At 44.9% G+C, this 24,212-nt stretch overlaps 2 protein-coding genes across 4 annotated transcripts; both read right to left on the bottom strand.

Annotated features, from left to right (window-relative positions):
- Window positions 1-9,749: 9,749 nt before the first annotated feature.
- On the bottom strand, window positions 9,750-12,449 carry mrgbp (MRG/MORF4L binding protein). Its single transcript, XM_015013043.2, has 5 exons — window positions 12,211-12,449; window positions 11,702-11,823; window positions 11,341-11,422; window positions 11,141-11,215; window positions 9,750-10,442 (listed from the first exon to the last, which is right to left on the bottom strand). The coding sequence occupies exons 1-5, from the start codon at window positions 12,350-12,352 to the stop codon at window positions 10,216-10,218; spliced, it is 648 nt and encodes a 215-aa protein (XP_014868529.1). The 5' UTR covers window positions 12,353-12,449; the 3' UTR covers window positions 9,750-10,215.
- A 629-nt stretch (window positions 12,450-13,078) lies between these two features.
- hm13 (histocompatibility (minor) 13) lies at window positions 13,079-23,398 on the bottom strand. Of its 3 annotated transcripts, none has more exons than XM_015013041.2 (12): window positions 22,958-23,391; window positions 21,925-21,960; window positions 20,597-20,695; window positions 20,441-20,523; window positions 20,281-20,369; window positions 19,867-19,952; window positions 19,668-19,793; window positions 18,780-18,837; window positions 18,589-18,709; window positions 18,393-18,495; window positions 18,202-18,287; window positions 13,079-14,942 (listed from the first exon to the last, which is right to left on the bottom strand). In XM_015013041.2, the coding sequence occupies exons 1-12, from the start codon at window positions 23,144-23,146 to the stop codon at window positions 14,870-14,872; spliced, it is 1,149 nt and encodes a 382-aa protein (XP_014868527.2). In that variant the 5' UTR covers window positions 23,147-23,391; the 3' UTR covers window positions 13,079-14,869. The 3 variants fall into 3 exon arrangements, with proteins under 3 accessions (XP_014868527.2, XP_014868528.2, XP_087859264.1); XM_088003138.1 differs by lacking the exon at window positions 13,079-14,942 and adding an exon at window positions 15,766-16,484 and having other exon boundaries at window positions 22,958-23,398; XM_015013042.2 differs by lacking the exon at window positions 21,925-21,960 and having other exon boundaries at window positions 22,958-23,384.
- Between the last annotated feature and the right edge of the window lie 814 nt (window positions 23,399-24,212).

The following is a 24,212-nucleotide window of genomic DNA, read 5'->3' as shown; positions in this document are numbered from 1 at the left end:
TCAGTTTTCGAACCGTCTGAACGCTCATGTCTCATTTTACCGTCTTTTCCATCACTAACTTGAGACGTGCGTCATAATTCTGCAGCAGAAGAAGAATCTGGACGTAAACAATGTCTGAAAATGGTAATAATGAAGCGATGAAAGCAGTCCGAGTCAGTGAACGCATCACATCCCAACCGACCACTCCTGGTCCGACTCCACAGCCAACAGAACCCGGTCAGAACCGGGTCAAAAGCTGCAGTCAGTGCTCCACTAGAAGCTGTTTAGTTGCTGTTAGCTTTCCGTTTATCAGGTTCCTTCGTCTGCTGACCATGCTGTCGCTCTCAGCAACTTTACAATCTATCCAGAGACGGTGGCGGCCATTTTACTGCAGTAAACGGCGGGCTGTGGGGGGACAGCCACGTTCTTCTTCTTGAGTCACTTTAAGGTCGCAAACCGTTCACATAGTCCGATTATAGCTGCATTTAACCAGTAGCATGAACGATAACGCAGAAGTAGATCGGATTTCAGCAGAAAAACAGAATTGAGCATCCAGGCCTGCTGGGTGAACATAATCCAATCCAACTGTTGTTCTCAGTCAGGCAACTTCTGCAATAAGTTGCTTTATGTATCTGTTGTCAGCACAAAAGTGATTTAAACTAACCAAATATTTAGTTATTTTTACTCTTCTTTTAATTAGTAGTTTTCTAGAAAAGACAGAAGGACTGATATGTAATCTGACAGGTTCCAGCAAGTGTAGACAGTGAGAGACGACCTACAGAGAGAACAAGGATCTGTGATCGTTTCCTTATGCCTGGTTCAGGCTTAATGTCTTAATGTTGCCTCAGAATCATGTCATTATTATTTTAGAACCGTTTCTTCTTCTGAGAGGCAGTTAGCTCTCGTTAGCTTCCCGTCACGTCCGCCTCCGGCAGGTTTCTCCTCAGGTCCGGCGGCTCAGCCCGCCTCTCGTCTCAGGAAGTGATGGAGCCGCGTTCGCTTCAAACGCTGCAGCCGCATCGCTATGCCGACGGAACGATGGAAGACGGGAACTAAGGAGCCTGAGCTCGTCCTTCAGGTCAAAGGTCGACATCACTCACAGAAAGTTTGAACTTGGAAACTTCTCTCAGAATGAGACGAGTTTGACTGCAGGGAGGATTTCTAACAAAGTTTTAGATTTATGTGAGAAGAAAGCAGAAATTTTTGAGTTTTCAGAATAATTCAGGCTGTTGAGGAGCTGAGCTGGACAATCAATCAATAACCATATAGATTACCACAGACACCCGATCAATATCAATACATAAAACGTCTGATAGAATATTAAATATTCAATATATAGAATATTCACTGAACTACAGAACTGCACAGCATTCTGGGAGATGTAGGCAGAGTAAAAGGCATTAGCCCAGGGGTGTCCAGACTTTTTGAGACCAAGATCTACTTTTTCTCTCACCAGCCGCCTGAGATCTACCTCAGGACACAAAGACATAAAAATTGCTAATTAAACTCTATTGACATATTTTATATGCGAATATCCATCAGTTATAGCAGAAATAATAAAGTGACAGAAAACCTGATCCAGTTTCTTCCTCAGTGAGATTCTGACACTGGGAGCAGGTTACTGGTTTCTCAGTCAGAAGCTGGTTTCAGACCAGCAGGTCAGTCAGTCATGGTGGATCTGAACTTTGGTTTGATGACTGAAATATGAGAAACTACAGACTGATAGGAGGAACCAGAGAGCCCAGTAAAGGCAAATCTTCTGAAGTCGGGATATAATATTTCACATAATTATCGCAGTAGAATTTGTTTAAACTTAATGAAATATATTTGTCCCATTTGATGTTTGTTGTGACATATACTCACAAATGAACGAGGTCATCAGTCCAAGTTTGTCGTTTATTGAATGTTCAGAAACTACAGCAGAGGTGATGAGCCACAGCAACGTTAGACAAACAGAGGATCAGCTCTAAACCACTCCTACCTTTTTACTGTCTCTTTGTCGTTTAAGCACACCTGTTGCCGTGGTAACCGCCTGCGCCCGCACGCCGAGCAGAGATTACTTTAAAAACACATCATTCAGTCCGTTACATATCAGGTTTCCAGGCTTGATATTTATTCCTCGGTTATTAATAAGCCTCTCATGGACACAGCGCTGGTCGAGCAGCTCATTTAAACTCCTGCTCTGCTCTCAGTCGGTCTTCAAGTCGCCTTATTTTTATTTATTTTTTTGTTAATGGGACCAAAACGCAGTGAATTGCGCAACACCTTGTTCAAACAATAATTACTGAGATTATTAATTTTAACACATCTCGTTGATTTTTTTTATAATTATTCTTTTTTAATGAAGCTACAAACGTTTAGCATCTTAGTGAATATTTTTGATAAGCCCATCAGAAGAGGAAGTGCTGCTCTCAGCTTCCTGGCAGCGATCAGATTGTCACCTGCTGAGATCGACTCAGAACCATATTGGGCACCCCTCCATTAGCCGGTCAGCCGCTCACGCCTAAGCTAAGCTAGGTCAACTAACTCACTCGTTCTTTGGTTGCCTAGCAACAACCAGCTGAGTAATGTGCGCAGCAGCGGTTTAAAGTTTCTCCTCTGTGCCTCAAAAAATAAAAACCAACATGGAGTGAAGACTGGGCAAAACAGGAAACGTCACGCCACCAATGTGGCAACATTTCAGATATTTAAAACTAAAAAACTAATCAATAATTATCAATGTAGAATTATATGCAACTAGGGCTGAAACGATTCCTCGAATGGTTCGAGTACCTCGATTACTAAAATTCCTCGAGGAAAATTTACCTGCCTCGAAGCTTCGTTAATTTATGTTTTATTAGTTAGCGCACCGTGTTCCGGCCGGGACTTCATTTGCGTTGCGCGGAGCTCTCACTTCCGCCTCTGAGTTGTTGACAAAAGCTAAGTCTCAGCGGCATAAAGTCCAATCTTCAAGATTGGCCCGTGGGGATTTTATTGATTGATGATAATGCCCGACTTTTTATCGTTTTTGGGGAACCAATAAGCATCCTTAAAATGACTGGGGGAATGCCTGGAGTACGGCAGCATTTCTCCTCCGGGGCTGCTGGTTGAAAGCGAACGGCGGGAAGAGCGCTGAGGTGAGCGGATAGACTGAACAGGGCGGGCGGCTGAGTAGCTGATGCTTACCGTGTAAATGTAGCTTTACCGACGAACCGCACAATACATTTCATATCCCGGTCTGAAGAAACGGGTGGCGGAGCGCATCGTACATGGCTGGTAGATGAGTTTCTGAGTGTGACCAGTGAAGGTGTCGTAAATATCCCGTGTTGCTTCCCCCCGTGTTCGTCCCCCGGTCTAACGGTTCGTCAGTCCGCTGGTCTATTTCCTCCCCTCCACCCCATGTTCGTTCATTCGCCCTCTCCTCCCACTCCAGGCGGCATTTCCCGTATTTTCAAACCCAAAGCGTGACAGGTTAGGTGGCAAGGTGAGTTTAATTAATCTATTAAACTCACTGAAGATGAATACATAAACTAAAAGCTGGATTGTAGACATTTTTATAAGCATATTTGTGAGCCTGCCTCTTTGTTATTAAATTCAATATAATTTCAGATTTTTCTATAACTTTTCTTCTGGTTAACTTAGAAAGTGAGCTATTATTGTTACAGGTTAGTTTTCTAAACTACAAAAAAGCAACTGTTAGGGATGCTCAAATATGAAAAATTGGACTGATATTGATATCTGATAGTAACACCTGTATTATGCCAGATTTACCAATATTTCATTTTATAATTTTTTTTATCCGATTACTCGATTAATCGTAAGAATAATCGATAGATTACTCGATTACTAAAATATTCGTTTACAACAGCCCTATATGCAACTCTTATATTGTGATACATTTTTGAGTCTTATTGTCCAGATCAACTTCAGCGTCTTTATGTTTACTCCTGTCACAATAAGCAACTACTCAATTAATCACATGATGAATTTATATTGTTCATTTCCTTTAATATTTTGCTTACAGAGACTTCATAATCCATTCTTTGTAGGTTTTCGGTTGGAAATGTTCTTAGTTTTTGTCTTATTAATTGGTTTTGGTTGTCATGTTTTATTTAGGATATTTAAAATATCTTTCAGTTCCAGTGCTAAATGTTCTTTACTAAATTAAAGTTTATTAGTCTTTGGCATTACCAATATATTTCAAAATGATCTGAAAACAATGATATTATAGTTTATCGCAGTAAATACAGGGAGAATTTATTGTGCAGCAGTCTGTTAATATGACAGGCCTGTTAATGTTTGGTTTATGTCTCCATGAAAGCAGACTAAAGTCCTGTGTTTAGGTTTTAAAGCCGGATCGCTTGGCAGGAAGTTGGATCGGCGCCGCCGATGGAAAACTGTTAAACTCAGAGTCGTCCCCACTGACCAGCAGGTCCTGTGTGTCTGAATCCGCCCACTTGTTTACATAATCCTGCATGAATAAACATGAGATGATTTATGAATAAACATGTCTGGGGATGTGAAAACACACACACACACACACACTCTCTGCTGGGAAATCTCAGCACTTGATGAATATTCATGCAGCACTCGTTCTCACACTCCTCCGTTGTGTTTTACTCTCAGACATTCATCTCCTCCTTCACATCCGTCTCTTCAGCTCATCTCATTTCTTAGACTCTAGCTGGTTTTCTTCCAAACTTTAAATGTTGTTTCGATTGGATCCAGACTGAAACTGTTAAAACTTGCTGCTAATCCGGCCACCCTCCCCTTCCTGGGACTGCAGCGCCCTCTTGTGGCCATTTATACTATAACAAGCAAAAGCGACGAAGTCCAATGCTTTATCTAATGTAGGGTACTCAAATATAATAAATAGTTTATAATAAACAGTCAAAAAAGAAGCTAGAAGTGCTTATATTCAAGTTTCCTTTCACGTAAATCCAATACACATACAGAAATAAATAGTTAATTTGAATTATGGAAATTTATATACACAAGAAACTCATGCAAAATCTCATCTCTTCTATACACACACACACACACACACACGTGGTCGCGCTTAGTGATCTATACATACATATATGGTCTCATACCTGAGCTCTCAGAGTCTCGGGTATGAAAAACTGGACAGCACCAGGACCTGACATGATCCATGCTTACTGGCTGAAGAAACTCACTGCCCTCCATGAGCAACTGGCAACTCAACTGAACCAGCTGGGACTCACCCTGAATGGCTAACTGAAGGGCGCACAATCTTGATCCAAAAGGATCCCTCAAAGGGTTCAGTCCCATCCAACTATCAGCCAATAACTTGTCTCTCCATAACATGGAAGCTCGTGTCAGGCATCATAGCGGCTAAGATAAGCGGACACATGGATAAATATATGAGCACGGCACAGAAGGGCATCGGCATAAATAGCAGAGGAGCCAAACACCAACTCCTTGTAGACCACACAGTCGCCCAAGGCTGCAAAACCTGTGCTTTGCACAGTGTGCACGGCTTGGATTGATTACAAGAAAGCCTATGACTCAATGCCACACACTTGGATCATTGAATGCTTAGAGATGTACAACATCAACAGGACTCTAAGAACCTTCATTGAAAACTCGATGGGGCTGTGGAAAACCACCCTTGAAGCCAACTCCAAACCACTTGCACAAGTGTCCATCAAATGTGGCATATACCAAGGAGATGCTCTGTCCCCACTGCTGTTCTGCATAGGCCTGAACCCCCTCAGCCAAATCATCAACAAGACTGGCTACGGATAACGACTCAAGAATGGGGCCACAATCAGTCACCTCCTCTACATGGATGACATCAAGCTGTACGCCAAGAGCGAGCGAGACATCGACTCACTGATCCACACCACCAGGATCTACAGTAGGGCTGAAACGATTCCTCGAATGATTCGAGTACCTCGATTACTAAAATTCCTCGAGGAAAATTTACCTGCCTCGAAGCTTCGTTAATTTATGTTTTATTAGTTAGCGCACCGTGTTCCGGCCGGGACTTCATTTGCGTTGCGCGGAGCTCTCACTTCCGCCTCTGAGTTGTTGACAAAAGCTAAGTCTCAGCGGCATAAAGTCCAATCTTCAAGATTGGCCCGTGGGGATTTTATGGATTGATGATAATGCCCGACTTTTTATCGTTTTTTGGGGAACCAATAAGCATCCTTAAAATGACTGGGGAATGCCTGGAGTACGGCAGCATTTCTCCTCCGGGGCTGCTGGTTGAAAGCGAACGGCGGGAAGAGCGCTGAGGTGAGCGGATAGCCTGAACAGGGCGGGCGGCTGAGTAGCTGATGCTTACCGTGTAAATGTAGCTTTACCGACGAACCGCACAATAAATTTCATATCCCGGTCTGAAGAAACGGGTGGCGGAGCGCATCGTACATGGCTGGTAGATGCGTTTCTGAGTGTGACCAGTGAAGGTGTCGTAAATATCCCGTATTGCTTCCCCCCGTGTTCGTCCCCCGGTCTAACGGTTCGTCAGTCCGCTGGTCTATTTCCTCCCCTCCACCCCATGTTCGTTCATTCGCCCTCTCCTCCCACTCCAGGCGGCATTTCCCGTATTTTCAAACCCAAAGCGTGACAGGTTAGGTGGCAAGGTGAGTTTAATTAATCTATTAAACTCACTGAAGATGAATACATAAACTAAAAGCTGGATTGTAGACATTTTTTATAAGCATATTTGTGAGCCTGCCTCTTTGTTATTAAATTCAATATAATTTCAGATTTTTCTATAACTTTTCTTCTGGTTAACTTAGAAAGTGAGCTATTATTGTTACAGGTTAGTTTTCTAAACTACAAAAAAGCAACTGTTAGGGATGCTCAAATATGAAAAATTGGACTGATATTTAAATCTGATAGTAACACCGGTATTATGCCAGATTTACCAATATTTCATTTTATAATATTTTTTTATCCGATTACTCGATTAATCGTAAGAATAATCGATAGATTACTCGATTACTAAAATATTCGTTTACAACAGCCCTAATCTACAGCACTGACATTGGGATGTCATTCGGACTAGAGAAGTGTGGCCGGATGGTTACAAAGAGAGGGAAGGTCATCCACACAGAAGGGGTCTCACTCCCAGAGGGAACGATAGCAGACATAGAGCACAGCTACAAGTACCTGGGAATACCACAAGCAAATGGCAACCTCGATGAGTTCACAAGGAAAGGAGCCACAGCCAAATACCTCCAACAAATAAGGCAAGTCCTGAGAAGCCAGCTCAATGGCAAGAACAAGATCCGTGCAATAAACAGCTATGCCTTACCAGTAATCAGATACCCTGCCGGAATAATTAGCTGGCCAATGGAAGAGATAAAGGCCACGGACGTTAAGACTCGGAAGCTACTAACCATGCATGGAGGGTTCCACCCCAAATCCAGCACCCTGAGACTGTACACGAGCCGTAAGGAAGGAGGCAGAGGACTAGTGAGTGTGAGAGCCACTGTCCAGGATGAAACATCCAAGATCCATAAATACATCAAGGACAAAGCCTCAACGGACGATGTGCTCAGCGAATGTCTCAGACAATGGGGAACAGAGGACAAGGTGCTGGAGGAACCAGCATGGGAGCACAAGCCCCTACATGGGATGTACCACCGACAAATAACTGAAGTGGCTGATATCAGGAAATCCTACCAATGGCTGGAGAAAGCTGGACTCAAGGACAGCACAGAGGCCCTCATCCTGGCTGCCCAGGAACAGGCCCTAAACACCAGAGCAATAGAGGCTCAGATCTACCACACCAGACAAGACCCAAGGTGTAGGTTGTGCAAGGAGGCCTCTGAGACAGTCCAGCACATAACAGCAGGGTGCAAGATGCTGGCAGGGCAAGCGTACATGGAACGACATAACCAAGTGGCGGGCATAGTGTACAGGAACATCTGTGCAGAATATGGACTGGAAGCCCCGAGGTCAAAGTGGGGAACACCCCCAAAGGTGGTGGAGAATGACCGAGCTAAGATCCTGTGGGACTTCCAGATCCAGACAGACAAGATGGTAATGGAGAACCAACCGGACATTGTGGTGGTGGATAAAGAACAGAGGAAAGCCGTTGTGGTGGATGTAGCAATACCAAGTGACCACAACATCATGAAAAAGGAGAAACTGGAGAAATACCAGGGCCTCAGAGAGGAACTGGAGAAGGCCTGGAAGGTGAAGACCACAGTGGTGCCTGTGGTCATCGGGGCCCTCGGGGCAGTCACCCCCAAACTGGAGCAGTGGCTCAAACAGATCCCAGGAACAACATCAGACATCTCAGTCCAGAAATGTGCAGTTCTAGGCACAGCCAAGATACTGGAGGGGGGAGAGAGAGAGAGCACCAGTGGAGGGTGAGAAGGGAACTAATTATTATTTTTTTATGTGCGTTTGTGTAAACAAATGTGAGGGGGTTCAAAAACGTTTTATAATTAATATAAAAGCCCAATAAAAGAGGGAAAAGAAATTTCAATCTTAAGGCGATGTAAGAAATTCAAATTTAAAAATGTAAGGCTTCCTGTGCTTATCTGTTACGAAGCATGTTAGGAAAAAATACTCTATTTAGATTCATATGACACTAAAATTCATTAAATTAATTTGTTTATATTTTTACATTATTTAACCTTTACTTCACCACGAAAATACCAGAGGTAAAAAAAATCTCTTTTGCAGAGAATCCATGTTAGACTGGCAGCAGCACGGAGGTTACAGAACATTCACAGCAAACACAGAAAAAGCTAACATTACGAAGCCTTCAGATTCACGCATTTCTGCATAAATTAGGATTATTCCAGCATAGGTTACTGCTATTTCTTCTGTTTCTAAAATGTAATTACACACATTAAAGGTCTTCTAAATATTTTTTTCCTCCAACAAGACAAATAAGATCCAGAATGTTTACCAACGTTAACATCGCTAATGCTAATGCTAATGCCAGCTTGCTAGCTTAATCTTTTCCAAGGACAGCAATCAGGAAGTCTAATTTCTCCTTCAGAACTGTCCTAGTCTGGTTCAGAAGGAGAACTGGAAGTAAATTACAGGCAATAAAACATTTCTTCGTGTACTTACTTGGACTCTTCGGGGTTTGTGCCGCTGAAACACTCTCGCCTTCAGCCGTTTCAAGATGGCGGCACCGCGTTTATTATTAATGGAGTGGAAGGAGGTTGGTGGAACAGCAGGTGTTACGCTAACTTCTGCTACCATCAGGGGGAGCTATCACTAAGCGCGACCGAAATACCAATTTTGTATGGTCTTTATACTAAAACAAAACTATTTTATGTAACTTTCTTCATCCTGCAGTTTAAAACCGACAGATAATTTTCGGTCTGATCAGCTGCATTTCAGTCAGGCATCCTGACAGCCTCCTCAAGGGTCACAACATTTGATGGTCACAAAGTTTGATGGAACACCAAATAAAAACTGGAGTTTCCCACTTCTGTTGGTTATATGGAAGTAAAAATAGTTTTTAGCTTAATCTCTAAGGCCTCGTTTATGTTTGAATGGGAAAAAATAACAGAAGTCAGGATTATGAATGTTTTGGTTAATAAATGCATATGTTATAATTGTGTACAGTATAGTAATAATGTTAATTTTGTTTTTTGTATGTATTTTAAATACTCCCTGGCCTTCTGTGTGACCTATATATGCTGCTGCTGCAGTTACACCTGAATTACCGCGCTGTGGGACATTAAGGACGTTTTCTGTTTATTTTATCCGACTGCTGCAGGAAATCTTTGGCCCAAGATATCTAGTATCAAAAAAGCATTTTTGAATTGAAAAGAAAAAGTGCAACAACACTCAGGAGTTCATCTTTAATGTCACCAACAGTCTTGTTATCATGAATAAATATTTTAATAAAAATAAAAACCAAGAATAACATTTTAAAATATCCCATGCTGTATGAAACTGAAACTAAACATAAGCTAAAAAATATGAAAGAGGAAAGCATCATAAATGTGTTTTTCTGCTCGTTTGCAGCAGATTTCAGAAGGAGAAACATTCCCAGAGGTCCGACTCGGCTGCGATCCCTGGAGCCTGGAAGACGGAGTGACTGAGTTCTCCAGAACCGGATCGACCGGAGTTCGGAGCAGAACTGCAGCGGTTCATCCAGCAGAGCCGCGTTCGGTCCAGAGTTCTGCTCGGCTCCATGGGAAACATGAACACGGAAAACAAAAACCTACAGGAAATAAACTGGTGGTCCAAACGTGTCACTTCCTGCTGACAAGAGAAGTCAGCGTAAGGCAGCCAATCAGAGTCCAGCTCTCAGGTCCGCCTCCTCTTGGCGCCTCCCGGACTCGCCGGGTTGGAAGACGACAGCAGTTTCTCTGTGGCTCGGCTCCTCTTCCTCTTCTCCGCCTCCTTTGCTCCTCCTCCTCCTCCTCCTCCTCCTGCTGCTGCTGCTTCACCTCCACCCTTCTCCTTGTCACGCTCCTTCTCTTTTTCCCGACTGCCGCTCGTTCGCTCCGACATCTTCATAGAAGAGTTACTTCCTGTGGGAGAAATGGGAAAACCGAGTTAGCATAGGAAAGGATGATCTGCGGAGACGTCCACATGTCCTGTCCCACTTCCTGTCCCTCACTACTGATAAACCTGCTCTGATGGAACGATCCGGTTAAGGATAATCACTAAAACATTCCTGATTCAGAGAAAATAAATGCAAGAGGAAAACGCTGCAACTACAGATGAACCAAAAGTCCTCCGGATCACTAGGGGGAGTCGAAAAACAAATCATGTGAGAGCAGACCCTCAGAAAAGACGTCCAGGAGAAAGTTGGAGGAAGAAAGAAAAGCGTCTTCTTTAATCTCACTGTCTTTGAAAATTCCAGAACAGCAGCATGTTTATGTTGGTAATACTTCCTGCTCCAGACTCCCCCTGGTGGTCGGGAGGACTTCTGTTAGGTGGAGCAAGTTTACAGTATTTTACATTTGCCGTTTGCGGCATTTCTCCTTTTGCTTCGATCTCCTGTGATTGCAACGTTTCGTCCGTAGGCATTGCATTTGGTCGAGGCGTTCTGTCCGTCTGTAGTCATGGCGTTCCTGCCGCAGTTGCAGCGTTTTATATGTAGTTCTAAAGTTCTGTCTGTATTAGCAGCATTTCATCTGTCGTCACAAGACTCGCAACAGTCACTGCAGTCTAGAGACGCCTGATAAAGCACATGTGGCTGAAAACAAAAGCAGGAGAGCTTGACCTTCTTCATGTGTAGCAGGAGGTTCTCTCTCCATCCTGAACTCCTCCTTGGTCTCCTCCTCTGAGCCCAGCTTGCCTGCAAACACATCGAGATCATCGTTCATCACAACCGGAACATTCCCCCGCCGGGTCCACTGCCGAGGAAGACTCCTCAGGAGATGAGAGGAAGGACAAGATGGCGGAACAGGAAGAGGACCTCACCTCCTTTCACCTCCTGGATGATCTCCTCTGGCAGCGAGAAACTCTTCTCTGTGTTCGGAAACGGCAGGATCTCCGACTCGTGCTGCTCGACACACAGAACCGGTTCAGAGGAAAACACAGCAAGTGTGTGTGTTACTGTGTCTGTATGTCTGTGTGTGTGTGTGTGTATTACTGTGTGTGTGTGTGTGTATTACTGTGTCTGTGTGTATTACTGTGTGTGTCTGTGTGTGTGTATTACTGTGTCTGTGTGTCTGTGTGTGTGTATTACTGTGTGTGTGTGTGTGTATTACTGTGTGTGTATTACTGTGTCTGTGTGTGTGTGTGTGTGTGTGTGTGTGTATCACTCCATCTGTGTGCGTACCAGAGCCTGCATGTCGTACATGGTCCCCAGATGGTCCCAGATGACGGAGGAAGAAACCTGCCTGCCGATGTTCTGGCTGAATTTATCCCGGATGCAGATCATGTGGAAGTGGCGGTTCACTCCTGGAAACAGAACCGACCCGTCAGAACCAACAGAACCAACCTGTCAGATGAGTAATTGGATGGATGCCATATTATATATTTGTTTGGAATAAATTCTTAAAATATTTTTTTCTTCTCAAACTTATTTTGCATATTTATTCAGAAAATACAAAAATCAACTTCCAGATTTTTTTTACAGAGTCCGGAACCAACCAGCGACAAACTGGGATCAGACTGACCCAGTTTCTGCTTAAACTGATCCCAGTATGTCTCGGATGTGGGTTGAACTCATCTGGGTCCATCTAATGTTCGGGTTAAGCTGGTCTCGGACTGGTTCCGGTGCCAGTTTGGATTCACCAGGTCTCCAGTGGGAGCTGTTAGCACCAGAGCTAGCGTTAGCAGTCTTACCCACTGGTTTGTGCCCGATCATCGCGTGGAAAAGACACACCTCCACTTCGTGGCTCCAGACCACCGAGTCCTCCCCGGGAACCAGAGCCGAGTCCGGGGGCTTCTCCTCGGTCTGACTGAGGGTCACATCTGCCTCCCCCATCTTCAAAAACCAGATAAGAACCGAGTAAAACCGAAAGGCTTTCGAGCCGCGATAATCAGACCGGAACCGGAAGTAGGCAGCTGATTTTCAAAAATAAAAGCGACTTTGAGCGACCTTAAACTTTAGTTTTTAATCTTGACGGCTTTTCTATTTCTTTTCAGACGTCGCTGATATGTTGAATAATTGTTTTGTTCAGACGGCCCAGATTTACGGAGCATTTTTAAATTTCCATGAATCAATGAAAATTATTTTTTGAAAATGCTCCATTTTCAGCGGAACTTTTAGCGCATCAAATGCGTTTTAAAGAGTCGCATACTCCTGACGCCTTTATACATTGGCATTTTCTGACAATTTTATACACAGGCAAGTGTTTGAACGGCTCAGTTAAAACAATTCAGACATCTACAAATATAATTCTGACTAATCATAAATATATATCTACATATATTCAACTGTAATTGCGGATTTTTGACCTTTCAAATGATGAATCCATTGATTTTCATCAAAAATATAAATTAAGAGATTTTGCTACTCAAACTGAATGCGGACATTTTTTAAATTACCGTTTAGGAAAATCAAAACAGTGTGTCCGGTGTCGTAGCCTGTTTTCTGTGTCACATAGGTAACAACACCTAGACCAGGGGTGTCCAAAGTGCAGCACAGGGGCCATTTTTGTCTTTTGGATTGATTTTGTGTGGCCCTCCAACTGCAATTAAAAACATGATAGAAATTTGATCCATCCATCACAGACGGTTGATTTTATTTATCAGGGTGGAATTGCTACTAACATAAAAGTAAAAAAAATTAAAATAAAACAAAGTTTGTACAACAAGCAGAAACTTTTTCTGAAAAGCTGACTTTGTTGCATCCAAATGAGCTTTTAATAGAGTTTTTAAACTTGGCTAAATACAGCAACAATAAAAAAAAGTGACCCAAGTATTGAAATAAAATTTGAAAATAAATTACAATATCTTTATTATATTTTTTTTTAAGTTTTGGATCAATGAATAACTTCCCTTTCCTACAAAAAATGAAATTAAGTGTGAAGCTCAGAGAAAGAGCTTCTCTGCAGGCCTGTCAGCAGGTCAAAGGTCACAGCGTAGCCTGTTTGGAAGAACCGTGGCGTCTACAGTTGTGATTTTAATGCAGTCAGAGAAGCAGACAGACAGAGTTGTGCTTCTCCAGTTTGTGACCAAACCACCAGAAGGTTTATTGCAAATCCAACAGACAGTTTGGGCCGAGAAGCGACTGCGCTCAGATACAGAGAAGAAGAAAAAGAAAAAACATCTCAGAGTTAAACTCTATGAAGGCTACTGAACTCCACGGAGCCGGATACAAGCAGGACTTTAGAACCGATCGGATTTACATCAAAATACAAAACTGTCAATAATAAAGCGTCGACCATCGATCACAACAGAAATATTAACGCAAAGCTGAGAATCTGCAGCTCAGAGGGTCAAATAAAGTCTTTCTAGACCTTTCCACATCACCTGATTTACATGTCAAAGCCTGGGCATGATGGGAAATGTAGTTCTGAGCAGTCCAGCAGTTTGAGCGCCTTTGGACTCATTTCTACATGTTGTACAAAACTAAAGCTCTCCTTTAATGTTTACATTGATTCAACTTTCCTCAAATATTTTAAGATATGACAGAAAACTGCATCAGTAAATATTGTCCTTTATCTCCTGTCAACCAATCAGAACGAGGCTGAAATCCCCTGATTGGCTGACCTGACTCCTCCTCCTCCAGCCTGACAATCAGATTTTAGAATGAGGGGGCGGGGTCGCTGCTTCCTGCAGCTGCAGAGAAGACCTAGGAGAAACTTTGATCCCTTAACCTTCCAAATAAAGTTCATTTTCACCCCTCATCTCAACAATCTGGTGATTTTCTGCATTTTTCTTCCTGTCTGAAAAAACAAAGTTCAAAAAGAAGAAAAAGAATGACTCAAAATGATAAAACTGACCCTTAAAATCTAATAAACACATCAGAGCTCAGACAGACTGAGTCACAGCCGTTTTACGTTAATGGGGGAAAAGCTGAAGTGATGATACAGAAATAAAAAGTTTGAATTGATTTCATCGCTCAGCTCTGACAGGAAACACCTGGATTCATCCAGATGTTTGGAGAAAAAGCTGTAAACATTCAGAAACATTAAAACTGTGACGTTTTTACAAGAACAAAGTGAAACTGAAGCAGGTAAAGGTGAGCGGACAGAAGCATGAAGCAGAGACGTGCTGAGGAAACTCCGGCTTAACGGCTTCCTGGTCCAGACACACAAGCCCCGCCCACTCGCCTGACCCCGCCCCCCAGCAGCTCTGCGCTCCAATGACTGCAGCTGTGACGAGAAGGAGGAGTCAGGCACCGAGCAGAAACAAAACTCCACCCCTCATGGTACCATAGAAGCTGTAACCATGGAGACCAGACACAAACACGTTGGCAACATAAGCCCCGCCCCTAAGGAAGGGGCGGGGCTTATGAATGAAATGTAACGGGGTGGGAGGGTGGCAGCGACGAATACTATTGGTCCTTTTTCTTCTCAGGTTCTGATGACTCCTCTTTAGGCTCCGCCTCCTCAGATGACTCCTCGTACCTGCAGAGAGGGAGCCATGTTTGATTTTACTGTGTGTGATGTCAGAATGAAGCTGAAGGTTGATGTGGAACCATCAGAAACCAGTAAAGTCATGCTGTCAGATTTAACCAACTCCGTTCATAAAGCTTCATAAAAACTGTTTAGAGATCAGACCATCTGTTCCTCCTGGCTCTGCAACATTTCATTAAATATTCATAAACCACAGCTCCCTTTTTGATTTGATGGTGGGCTCACTTCCTAATGTGCTAATAGCAGAGCTAATTTTTACCATGACGCTTTAGCATTTTTGCTAACTTTTAAAATATTTAGTGCACTTAGCTTAGCGTTAATTTACTTGGTTGTTTTGTAAACTCAGTTGAGTAAAGTTTGACATCTGTGTTGAAGCTTTAGTCATCAATTGTTTATGTTGATGCTCTTATTTTGAAGTGTGTTTACACAGCAGTTCAGTTTTCTCTCCCATTTTTAAATGGAACTGAGCAAGAGGCAAGTAAGAACGAGGAGAAAAGAGGAAACGACTCAGGAACAAACAGCCAGGGGCGTTAACACTTAACTAATCAGTGCCATTTCGCAGGTTCTTTTATCGCTGACAACTGTTAACACAGACAAGAGCGACAGTGAGCGCCACCGCCGACCAGCAGTTGCCGTTACCGCGTCAACCAGCCGTTGGCTCAGTGTTCTATACGCCCACTGGTGGCGAGCTGCTGTAACTACAGTTTAATGCCTCCCTGTCCGAATAGAAGTGCAGCTTAAAAATAGTTTCTATAATCAAACAGAAGTCTCCAATTAAAGTAAGAAAAGGCAGAAGGCGTCCAATGTATATGAATTATTTTTTAGCTTTTTTGAAGGATCTCCTCCCATTCTCCCCCTGTGATGCGGTGCAGCAGATTATGTTTACTTTGTACCCAGAATGCATTGCTGTAGTTCTACAGTAAACAGTTGAAAATCTCCTGACGTCCAACTGCTTTCTGAATGAACGTTAATTTGACTGAATTAGCAACAGAGCTAGCAAAACTTAGCAACTAGAAAACAAAGTTTTGTTTTGATGAAGTGTAAACCACACAGGAAGATGTGTAATGACAGATTTGATCCAGATGAGGGCGATATAGCACATGTATCACAGTTGGCATCAACATGTTTGAAGGTGATGCCAAAGCATTAGCTTCGGCTAAATACCAAAAACGTTCTGTTGGTTCTGGTTTAGGATCCAAAACTCTCCGTTTTTAAACTTCATCCCTAAAGGTTTGATGGCGAGACGGAAACGTTTGGACTTCTGATCCCGTCTGAGTAAACCGGGTCCGTTTTGATCCTGGAGGACTAATGAACGGGCGTTCTACCTGCCCAGGGGTCAGAGAGGCGGGGCATTAAGGGCAGGGGGCGGGGCTTAGCTCCTACATGGAGATGGGCAGAACACGGCAGTGTCGGGGGGAGGAGCCGGTTGCCATGGTTTCCATGGATGCAGCCAGGCTTGCAGGAGAGCCGCTGACAGTCGGGAAGGAAGTGATGCGTGGAGAGGCAGGAAGGACTTCCTCTGATGACTCGTAGCTATGGCGATGGGGAGGATGAAATGAAGAGGTGAGGATGAGGAACAGAAGAGAAGAAGAATGTAAGATTTTTATCTTAAACTGCAAATTAATCAGAGTGAGGATGAGGATGATTAAGTGAGGAAGAGCAAACAGGGAAGAAAAGGAAAGATGGCAGCTGGATCTTCTACTCCCCAGTCCTGACCCGAAACATCAGCCTCATCGTCCAATCAGAATCCAGAAAACATCCAGACAGTCTAGCAGGAGGCGCTCCACCAGCCCAAACATGGCGGAACCGTCTGTCCAGCTCAGACCCAGACGTGACAGTTTGAGCAACAGAAGTAGAACCAGAACCTCTGGGTTTCATCTGCAGGATTAAGGATCAGAAGAACCAGAGACCCGTCCAGGTTGGACCAGATGGACGGACAGACAGACGGACAGACAGACGGATTTCGTCTGACTATGGATGGATGGATGGATGGACAGTCCATAGCAGAGGTCTCACTCCAGCAGCCTGCAGGATGATGTCTGGTGGCCCCACCGTGATATGAAAGTATATTAGTGCGACCCACAGGGTGAGCGGCCCTCTGAAGGAAGTCCCGCCCACCGTTCCTCTCATGGCTGACATTCGGTGCTAGGCTAAGCTACACTGACTTCATGCACACGACGCTTGTTAACAACAGAGCGGTGGATGATGGACCGGTCCGGTACCAGTTTCCTTCCCTGCAGTCGCCATTCCGGTTCTTTCTACCATTAATGCCAGGATCAAACGCAGAGAAAGGCGACCGGCTGCTCGTCATCCGCCGCCTGTTTGACACGTAGAAGCGGTGATGACGTCACGCGTCGAGACGTTCTCCATACGTTGCTAGCAGTATGGCAAGCCGTTTTAACATAAATTTGGTTTTATCTGACTATCTGTATCTACATTCCAGATATCTAAAAATGCATTTTGACTAGTCAAACTTACAATTCAAGATATCTTTAATTTTCACAAGTCAAAACTTCATTTCTCCTATCCAAAAATACATTTAAGATATCTTGAATTATGGAGTCATTAGAGATATCTTTAATTAGAATTATGACTAGTCATAATTTAATTGTAGATATCTTGAATTGAAGTCTCCAAAAAAGTCAATGATAAATCTGACGTCATTTTGACTAGTCAGAATGAAACTAGAGACATCTTAAATCGCTAAAACGTTTAGTCACAAAACAATTTGAGATATGTGGAATGTAAGGGCAGTAAAACAGAATTTATGTTAAAACGGCTTGCCATACTAGCTGGCTAAAGACTTTTATGAAACGTAGAACAAGAGCGACGCCAAGCGGAATAAACTAAACTTTGTCACACCCTCATCATGTCTGTCCAAAGCCTGCAGTTCATGTGTTGGAGAAATAATGAAACGCTGATGACATTTTATAAATGAATCCTTATGCGGCCCAGCCTCACCCAGACTCTGCCTCCAGTGGCCCCCGGGTAAATCGAGCTTGAGGCCCCGGGCCTGTAGAGACGGCTCTGAAGCTCTTGAACCGTTTCTGGATTTTATTTTTCTACCATTTAATGTTTTTATTTCAGCTCATTTTTATTGTTGATTATTAAGAATATTTAGTTTTTAAAACGCAAAACCAGAAATGACCTTTGACCCGACGTATGGACAGATTGATGCAGGTTTATTTGTGGACATTTTCCTCATCGGAAGATCAACCGTCAGTACCTGGCGGTTGCCATGGTTACTCACCTGAACATCTCGGTGAGCTCGCCCTTGCAGAGCGCCACGACGACGGGGAAACCGACGCAGGCGGGGACGAGGTAGAGCAGGGCGGGCTGCAGAGAGAGAGAGAGAGTCAGGAACCCGGTTCCACTGACCCGGTCCGATTCCGTGGTTCTGATAAAGCTTCCGGACATCAGACGTCTGGCCCCGCCTCCTACCTGTGCGTGTTTGAAGGTGTGCATGACGAAGATGGTGAGGCCCAGACCGAAGATGTAAGCCAGGAAGCTGGAGTAGAAGTACGTCCTGCTGTTCTTCTTCAGGCTGTGGACAGACAGAGACATGAGGACATGAGGACGGGTCGGGACAGGTGAGCGGAGAGGCCGCGTAGGGAGAGCGGGCGGCGCCGGGCGCTACCTGACGTCGAAGCGCAGCAGCAGGGCGATGAAGATGCCCGGGATGACGATGTCTCCCAGTCCCAGCATGGCGAAGTTACTGGCCTCCAGTCCTTTCTCCAGTAAGTCCTGAGGAAACACCACTGGGAGACAGAGACTCGGGTCAGAACCAGAGCAGCAGGAAGCAGGAAGTGCTCTGAAACGTCGACTCACGTTTGATCGGTGCCTCGAACGACTTGGCCACCGTTACCATGACGTTGGTCCCAAACACCTGGAGGTCAGATCAGACAGGTGAGGGAAACGTTCAGTCCTACTGACCAGTGATCCTCTCCAGGAGGTCAGAGGTCACTCTAGGCTAAAAAACCAGCAGCAGATTGAAATGTCTGAGGAATGTGAAGGAAATAGTTGGATTTATTAAGATTATTATTAATAATTATCTTTATTATCAATAATAGATTGATAATAAAGTTAATCAGTATCTATTGTGTTTATTGTAATTTTCCTTGATCATATTTTTATTCATTATTTTACACTACGACTAAATATTTTAGATTTTATTACATAAGTTAATATAATAGCAATTGTAGCACTATTTATTAGGGTAAGTATTAAACAATTATATTTACTAAATATTGTGTTTATTGTAATTTTCCTTAAATGTATTTTTATTCTGCATTTTACATTTTTAAAACTATTTTTAAATAATTTGTAATTAACGTAATTTTATTTAGAATTATTACGTAAATAAAAGTACAATAAACATATTTTCTTAATATTTTTATAATCTTATTTGACATCTTACTAAAAAAATGTTAATTATTGAATTTCTCCAAATATCTTCCTGGTTTCAACACATCTTTACATCCTGTGGTGCGTTCACTGACCTTCAGTAAATCAGAGACTCGGAGTGAGAGCTGCTTCTTTGCACAGCATTAAATTAATCTTTAATCTGTTTTATTGAATTAACATTTAAAAAGTTGAATCGTCTTAATGCAAAAATCATTTCTACAGCGCAAAGAAAAACATTTGGGTATTTTTATTTTGAAAAGCACACACCACAATAAAACCTAACTTCCTTTACCATGTAAGCAGGATTCTCACCCAGAAGACGTCGTAGATGAACAGCCCCCCCAGCAGGATGCAGCCGGTACTGACGTTGTTCAGGTGCAGCAGCTCCACCCCATTCAGCGCGAACGCCAGGCCAAACACGTTATTGGCTATCCAGTGCTGTTATGTCACAGAAACAAGCGCTGTGATTGGCTGAGAGCGCAGCAGGCGAACAGTGGGACGGTGAGTTTACCTTTTTGAGCAGGTACCAAACCCCGACCACGCTGCTGAGGACCAGACACACCAGGTTCTTGGTGTCAAACTCATAATTCACTATTTCTGGAGGCAGAAAGAGAATCTGTCACATTTTGCTGGAAGAACGTTGATTAAAAAAATAACAGAAAATACAGCAACTTCCTGAAACTCCTGAAGCCGAACTGACGGATCAGAACCATCAGAACCGCCTGCAGCCGCTTAACAGAAACTTCTCTGGGTTATTTCACCGTCAAACTCTAAACATCTAATTCATCAACCGTAGTGCAGGTGATACTGGGAGGTCCGATTCAACCTTCATCAAACGGTCTGGAGGTGTTCAGACCACAGGATTGGCGGTTCTGGAACACCTGAACCGCAGACCTGGTTCTGTCCGGCGATCCGATGGTCTCACCTTCTTTGGACTCTCCAGAGCCCTGGGTGAACAGCAGCTGGTACTGCTTGTTGGGGAACGACTCTGGGAAGATTCTGGCCATGGCAGGACTGGAAGACAGACACGGAATTAGACGGGGAGGCAGCAGCGCTGGTGGACCCGATCCCGGTTCTGACGGTACCTCATGGTGTGGGACAGAGCCAGGACGCCCAGGACGAAGAAGTACACGGACAGCAGCAGGTTGATGTATTCCTGGGAGAACACCTGCAGGACGGAGCGCGCTCAGTGAGAACCGGCCGACCCGGCAGCCGAGCAGAACCGAGAGGTCCGAACTCACCTTGAAGAAGAGGTAGAGTCCGAACAGCGTGCAGCTGGCGATGATGGGGAACCGGGCCGCGTCCCGGCTGGTGATGGTCTCCGGGGCGTCGGCAGAGTTCTGGGAGGAACACGGACAGGATGATGGTCTGAGCAGAACCGGATCAGAACCCAGCAGCTGCAGGACTGGAGTCCTTCAGCTGGATCTGGACCGTGTGCACCGTTAGAACACGGACATGAATCCAGAACCTGCAGACGGATGTGGAGTTCTGGCTCCTGGGTGACCTCTGACCTCACGGAGGATTCGAGTTCGGATCCGGCTATGTTCTGATAGCGGGAGGAGGGATTCATCAGAACCATCTGCTCTCAGCCGGGTCTCAGAACCCGCTGTGGATCCAAAGGCAAAGAACGGTTGGTTCTGAAAAACCCGGTGAGACACTCGGGCCCGGCGCCGGCCGGGGAGTTCAGGACAAACAGAACCAGGCAGAACAACATGCCTCAGTCCAGAACCCACAGCAGAACACGTCAGCCAGTGTTAGAACACAACAGAACCACCACAGTGGACCGTTAGCTTCAAACAGAACCGGTTCTGGATCCATGGCGGTTCTGATCCACATGCAGACCAGAGAGGACGATGACGGAACATCTAGAACCCGGCCAACCGCTGGGCCGGAACCACCTGGTACCGAGACGCAGCTGGAGTCCAACATGGCTGCCAGGCGTTTCAGGAACTAGCTTAGCATAAACCGACTCTTCTTCTGCTACTTCCTCATTTAATATTGGGTTTTATTTTGAAGGACACTTCCTGTTTACGCTGTCGGCAGCCATGTTGGAAGCTACTGGGTCACACTTCCTGCTGAACAGAGCGGTTCCGGTTCTGTCAGTCTTGCTCCAGAACCAGCGGCTCATCTCATCCCTGATCCAGCATGAAGACGGAATGGGTTCCAGAATCTTCAGAACCTGATCCAATCCACCAGAACCAGAGCGGCTTCATCAGAACCCAGTCCAGTTCTACAGAGATGATCCAATGATCTGGTTCTGGTGTTTAAACAGCAGCTTCTGTAAGCCTCCCTGGTCCAACCTGGACCCAGTGGAGCAGAACCACCGGAACCACCAGAACCTGACCACATCCTGGAGCAATAAGTCAGCCGTTTGGTTCGGCCGGGTCAGAACAGTTACACACCAGTCTGTCCTACTGGGTCGTGGTTCTGACCCAGAAATGGAACCACGACCAGAACTAGAACTGGGTCTGAACCAGAACTGGGTCGTGGTTCTGACCCAGTAGAACGTCAGACAGGTTCATGTTGTGTTTGTGCTGGAACAACAAAGCGGTTCGGTTCTGATACTCACTCTGAACCCAGAGTCGTACCCACCGTCTCCGAGCTCCTACAGACGGAGGCAGAGACAAGATGGCGGACAGACAGACAGAGAGAGAGGTCAGAGGTCAAGTTGCAGACTGACAGGAGCCTGGAAGATCAGCTCGTTAAGAGAAACAGGTGATGAACATTAACGAGTTAACAAGCAGGAAGGAAGTCATGTGACACCAACAGCACAGCTGTCCAATCAGCTCCCTGGAAGCTGGGAGCCAATCAGAAACACAGAGGGAGGAGCTTCATTTGGTTTACAAACAATAGATGAGCATCCAACCATCCATCCAACTGTCCATCTATCCATACATTCAACCATTTACTCATCCATCCAACCATCCATTTTGGACTTCTCCACTCTTGCATCCCAGAGGTCAGAGGTCAGGAGGAAACCCGTCCATCCATCTCCAGGTTCCTGGAGGATCTCTTGATGTTTCCAGACTGAACTGGGTCTTCAGTTCCTCCAGGAAGTTCTGGTTCTTCCTCAGGCCTCCTCCAACCAGTTCACAAACTTTCACCATATTTAATAACTCATTTTAAAAACTCGCTGCCGTTTCAGAACCAACTCCGGTTCTGATCCAGATGAGGCTCACCAGCTGAGAAACAGTCCAGCTGGAGGCCATTAAGCAACACCCCACAGTATGATGCTGCCACCACCACCCAGTCCTGATGAACTGGGACGAACTCCAAGCACCAAGAAGACAGCAAGGGGTCAGCACGGGTCAGGATCTGGATCAAGGTTCTGCTGAGTCCAACCCTGAGACGAACTTGCCGTCACCTGGCTGCAGGTGAACATCTGGAGTGAACACCTGCTCTAACGGAATCCGGCCGATCATTTTATTCCCTTTAACAACATTTTATCTCCGTTCCGTGATGATCTATGAGCCGCTGCCCCTTCAAAGACTGAAGCCAATAAACAGTCAGAGCGCAGTTAGCAGGGGATGCTAAACGGCGGAGCTAGCGGTTCAACCCCACCCCGGTCCCCCCAGAACCAGCCGGTTCGGACCGCTGCTTACCTTGGACTTGGAGCAGGTGACGGACCGCAGGGCTCCGAAGAAGATGGGCAGCAGGGCCATGACCACCAGGCTGCCGTAGGCCAGCGCCGTTCCCTCCGGGGTGGCCACGAATTTAGCCGTGGCGTTCAGCACCTCGGTCCCGTTGGAGTCAGTGGCGTTCGGGACGGCCGCGGGAACGGGTTCTGCCATGGCGGTTCCGGATGGAGGTTCTACAGGGGAGCTGCTAAGGATGCGGCGGGAACTGACAGGCGGAGACAAGAGGGATCTGGCGCTGCGGGAGGCTCATTCATCTACCGGAGCAGCCGAAACCTCAGTAAGGCCACGTTTCCTAAAGCAGAGAGGGGCGGAGGACAGCAGAGGGCTCACTCTGATGCGTTTCTAGCGTCTCTAAGGCCACGTTTCCTAAAGCAGACCCCAGAGAGGGGCGGAACTGAGGAGAGGGCTCACTCTGATGTGTTTCCTGAAGCAAGATACTTCACTGTGGTAGTGTGGATTTTTTTTTTTTTTTTTTTTGTTACCGTTTAAAGTCACCTACTGGTGTGGAGTGTGACTCAAAATATCTATTGTTTAATCTACATATATGATCAGTTTTCAAATTTTATTGATCATCAAAAAAAAATTTAAAAATGTGAAAAGTTTTACCCTCTGACTCTCCCTGTAATATATATTAAATTAAATATTTTATAAACGTAGTATATCCCTCCAATTCTGCACTCTTGTTTCCTGAAGCGAACCAGAGGGCTCACTCTGATGCGTTTCCTGAGTTTCAGTAAGGCCACGTTACCTAAAGCAGAGAAAGGCGGAGGAAAGAAGATGGCTCACTCTGATGTGTTTCCTGAGGCAGCAGAAAAAATAGACGGAGGATTATTCTACCTCCTAATTTTAATAAGCAACATTTTCTAATACAAAGAGATGAAGCGACTAGAGGTCTCACTCTGCTTTGTTTCCAGAGTTTGGCTAAATGTCATCCATCCATTTTCTGTCCACCCTTGTCCCTAGTGGGGTCTGGAGGGTTGCTGTTGTCCAGCGGCGGATCTAGAAAAATATTTATGGGGTGGCAAGAGGGGGGCAGAAATTTTTTCAGGGGCGGCTGTATATATAAGCATGACATGCCGGCTCAGACGTCGCCCGGCCAAACAAGGTCTGCGTCAGGTGCTGGGGAACCAGAGCACCTTGATGAAAAATGGGCTACTGGAACAAGACGGAAATGGGCGAGAGACGAAAACATGGATCTGTTGGAATGCTACTACTCAAG

This window comes from Poecilia mexicana, unplaced genomic scaffold, assembly GCF_051168715.1.
Source record: "Poecilia mexicana isolate PSO_F unplaced genomic scaffold, ASM5116871v1 scaffold_23, whole genome shotgun sequence".
Lineage (NCBI taxonomy): Eukaryota > Metazoa > Chordata > Actinopteri > Cyprinodontiformes > Poeciliidae > Poecilia > Poecilia mexicana.
The sequence above is the reverse complement of the archived record's forward strand: the minus strand, read 5'-3'. Positions and strand labels throughout refer to the sequence as shown.

Coding starts and splice junctions, on each gene's coding strand:
- hm13 (XM_088003138.1), bottom strand. CDS start 23,146: ATGGCAGAACCCGTTCCCGCGGCCGTCCCGAACGCCACTGACTCCAAC. Junction 21,961..22,957: donor TCACCTGCTCCAAGTCCAAG/GTAAGCAGCGGT, acceptor CTCCGTCTGTAG/GAGCTCGGAGACGGTGGGTA. Junction 20,696..21,924: donor GGTACGACTCTGGGTTCAGA/GTGAGTATCAGA, acceptor TGTTCCTCCCAG/AACTCTGCCGACGCCCCGGA.
- mrgbp (XM_015013043.2), bottom strand. CDS start 12,352: ATGGGGGAGGCAGATGTGACCCTCAGTCAGACCGAGGAGAAGCCCCCG. Junction 11,824..12,210: donor GATCGGGCACAAACCAGTGG/GTAAGACTGCTA, acceptor TTCTGTTTCCAG/GAGTGAACCGCCACTTCCAC. Junction 11,216..11,340: donor CATCCAGGAGGTGAAAGGAG/GTGAGGTCCTCT, acceptor ATGTGTTTGCAG/GCAAGCTGGGCTCAGAGGAG.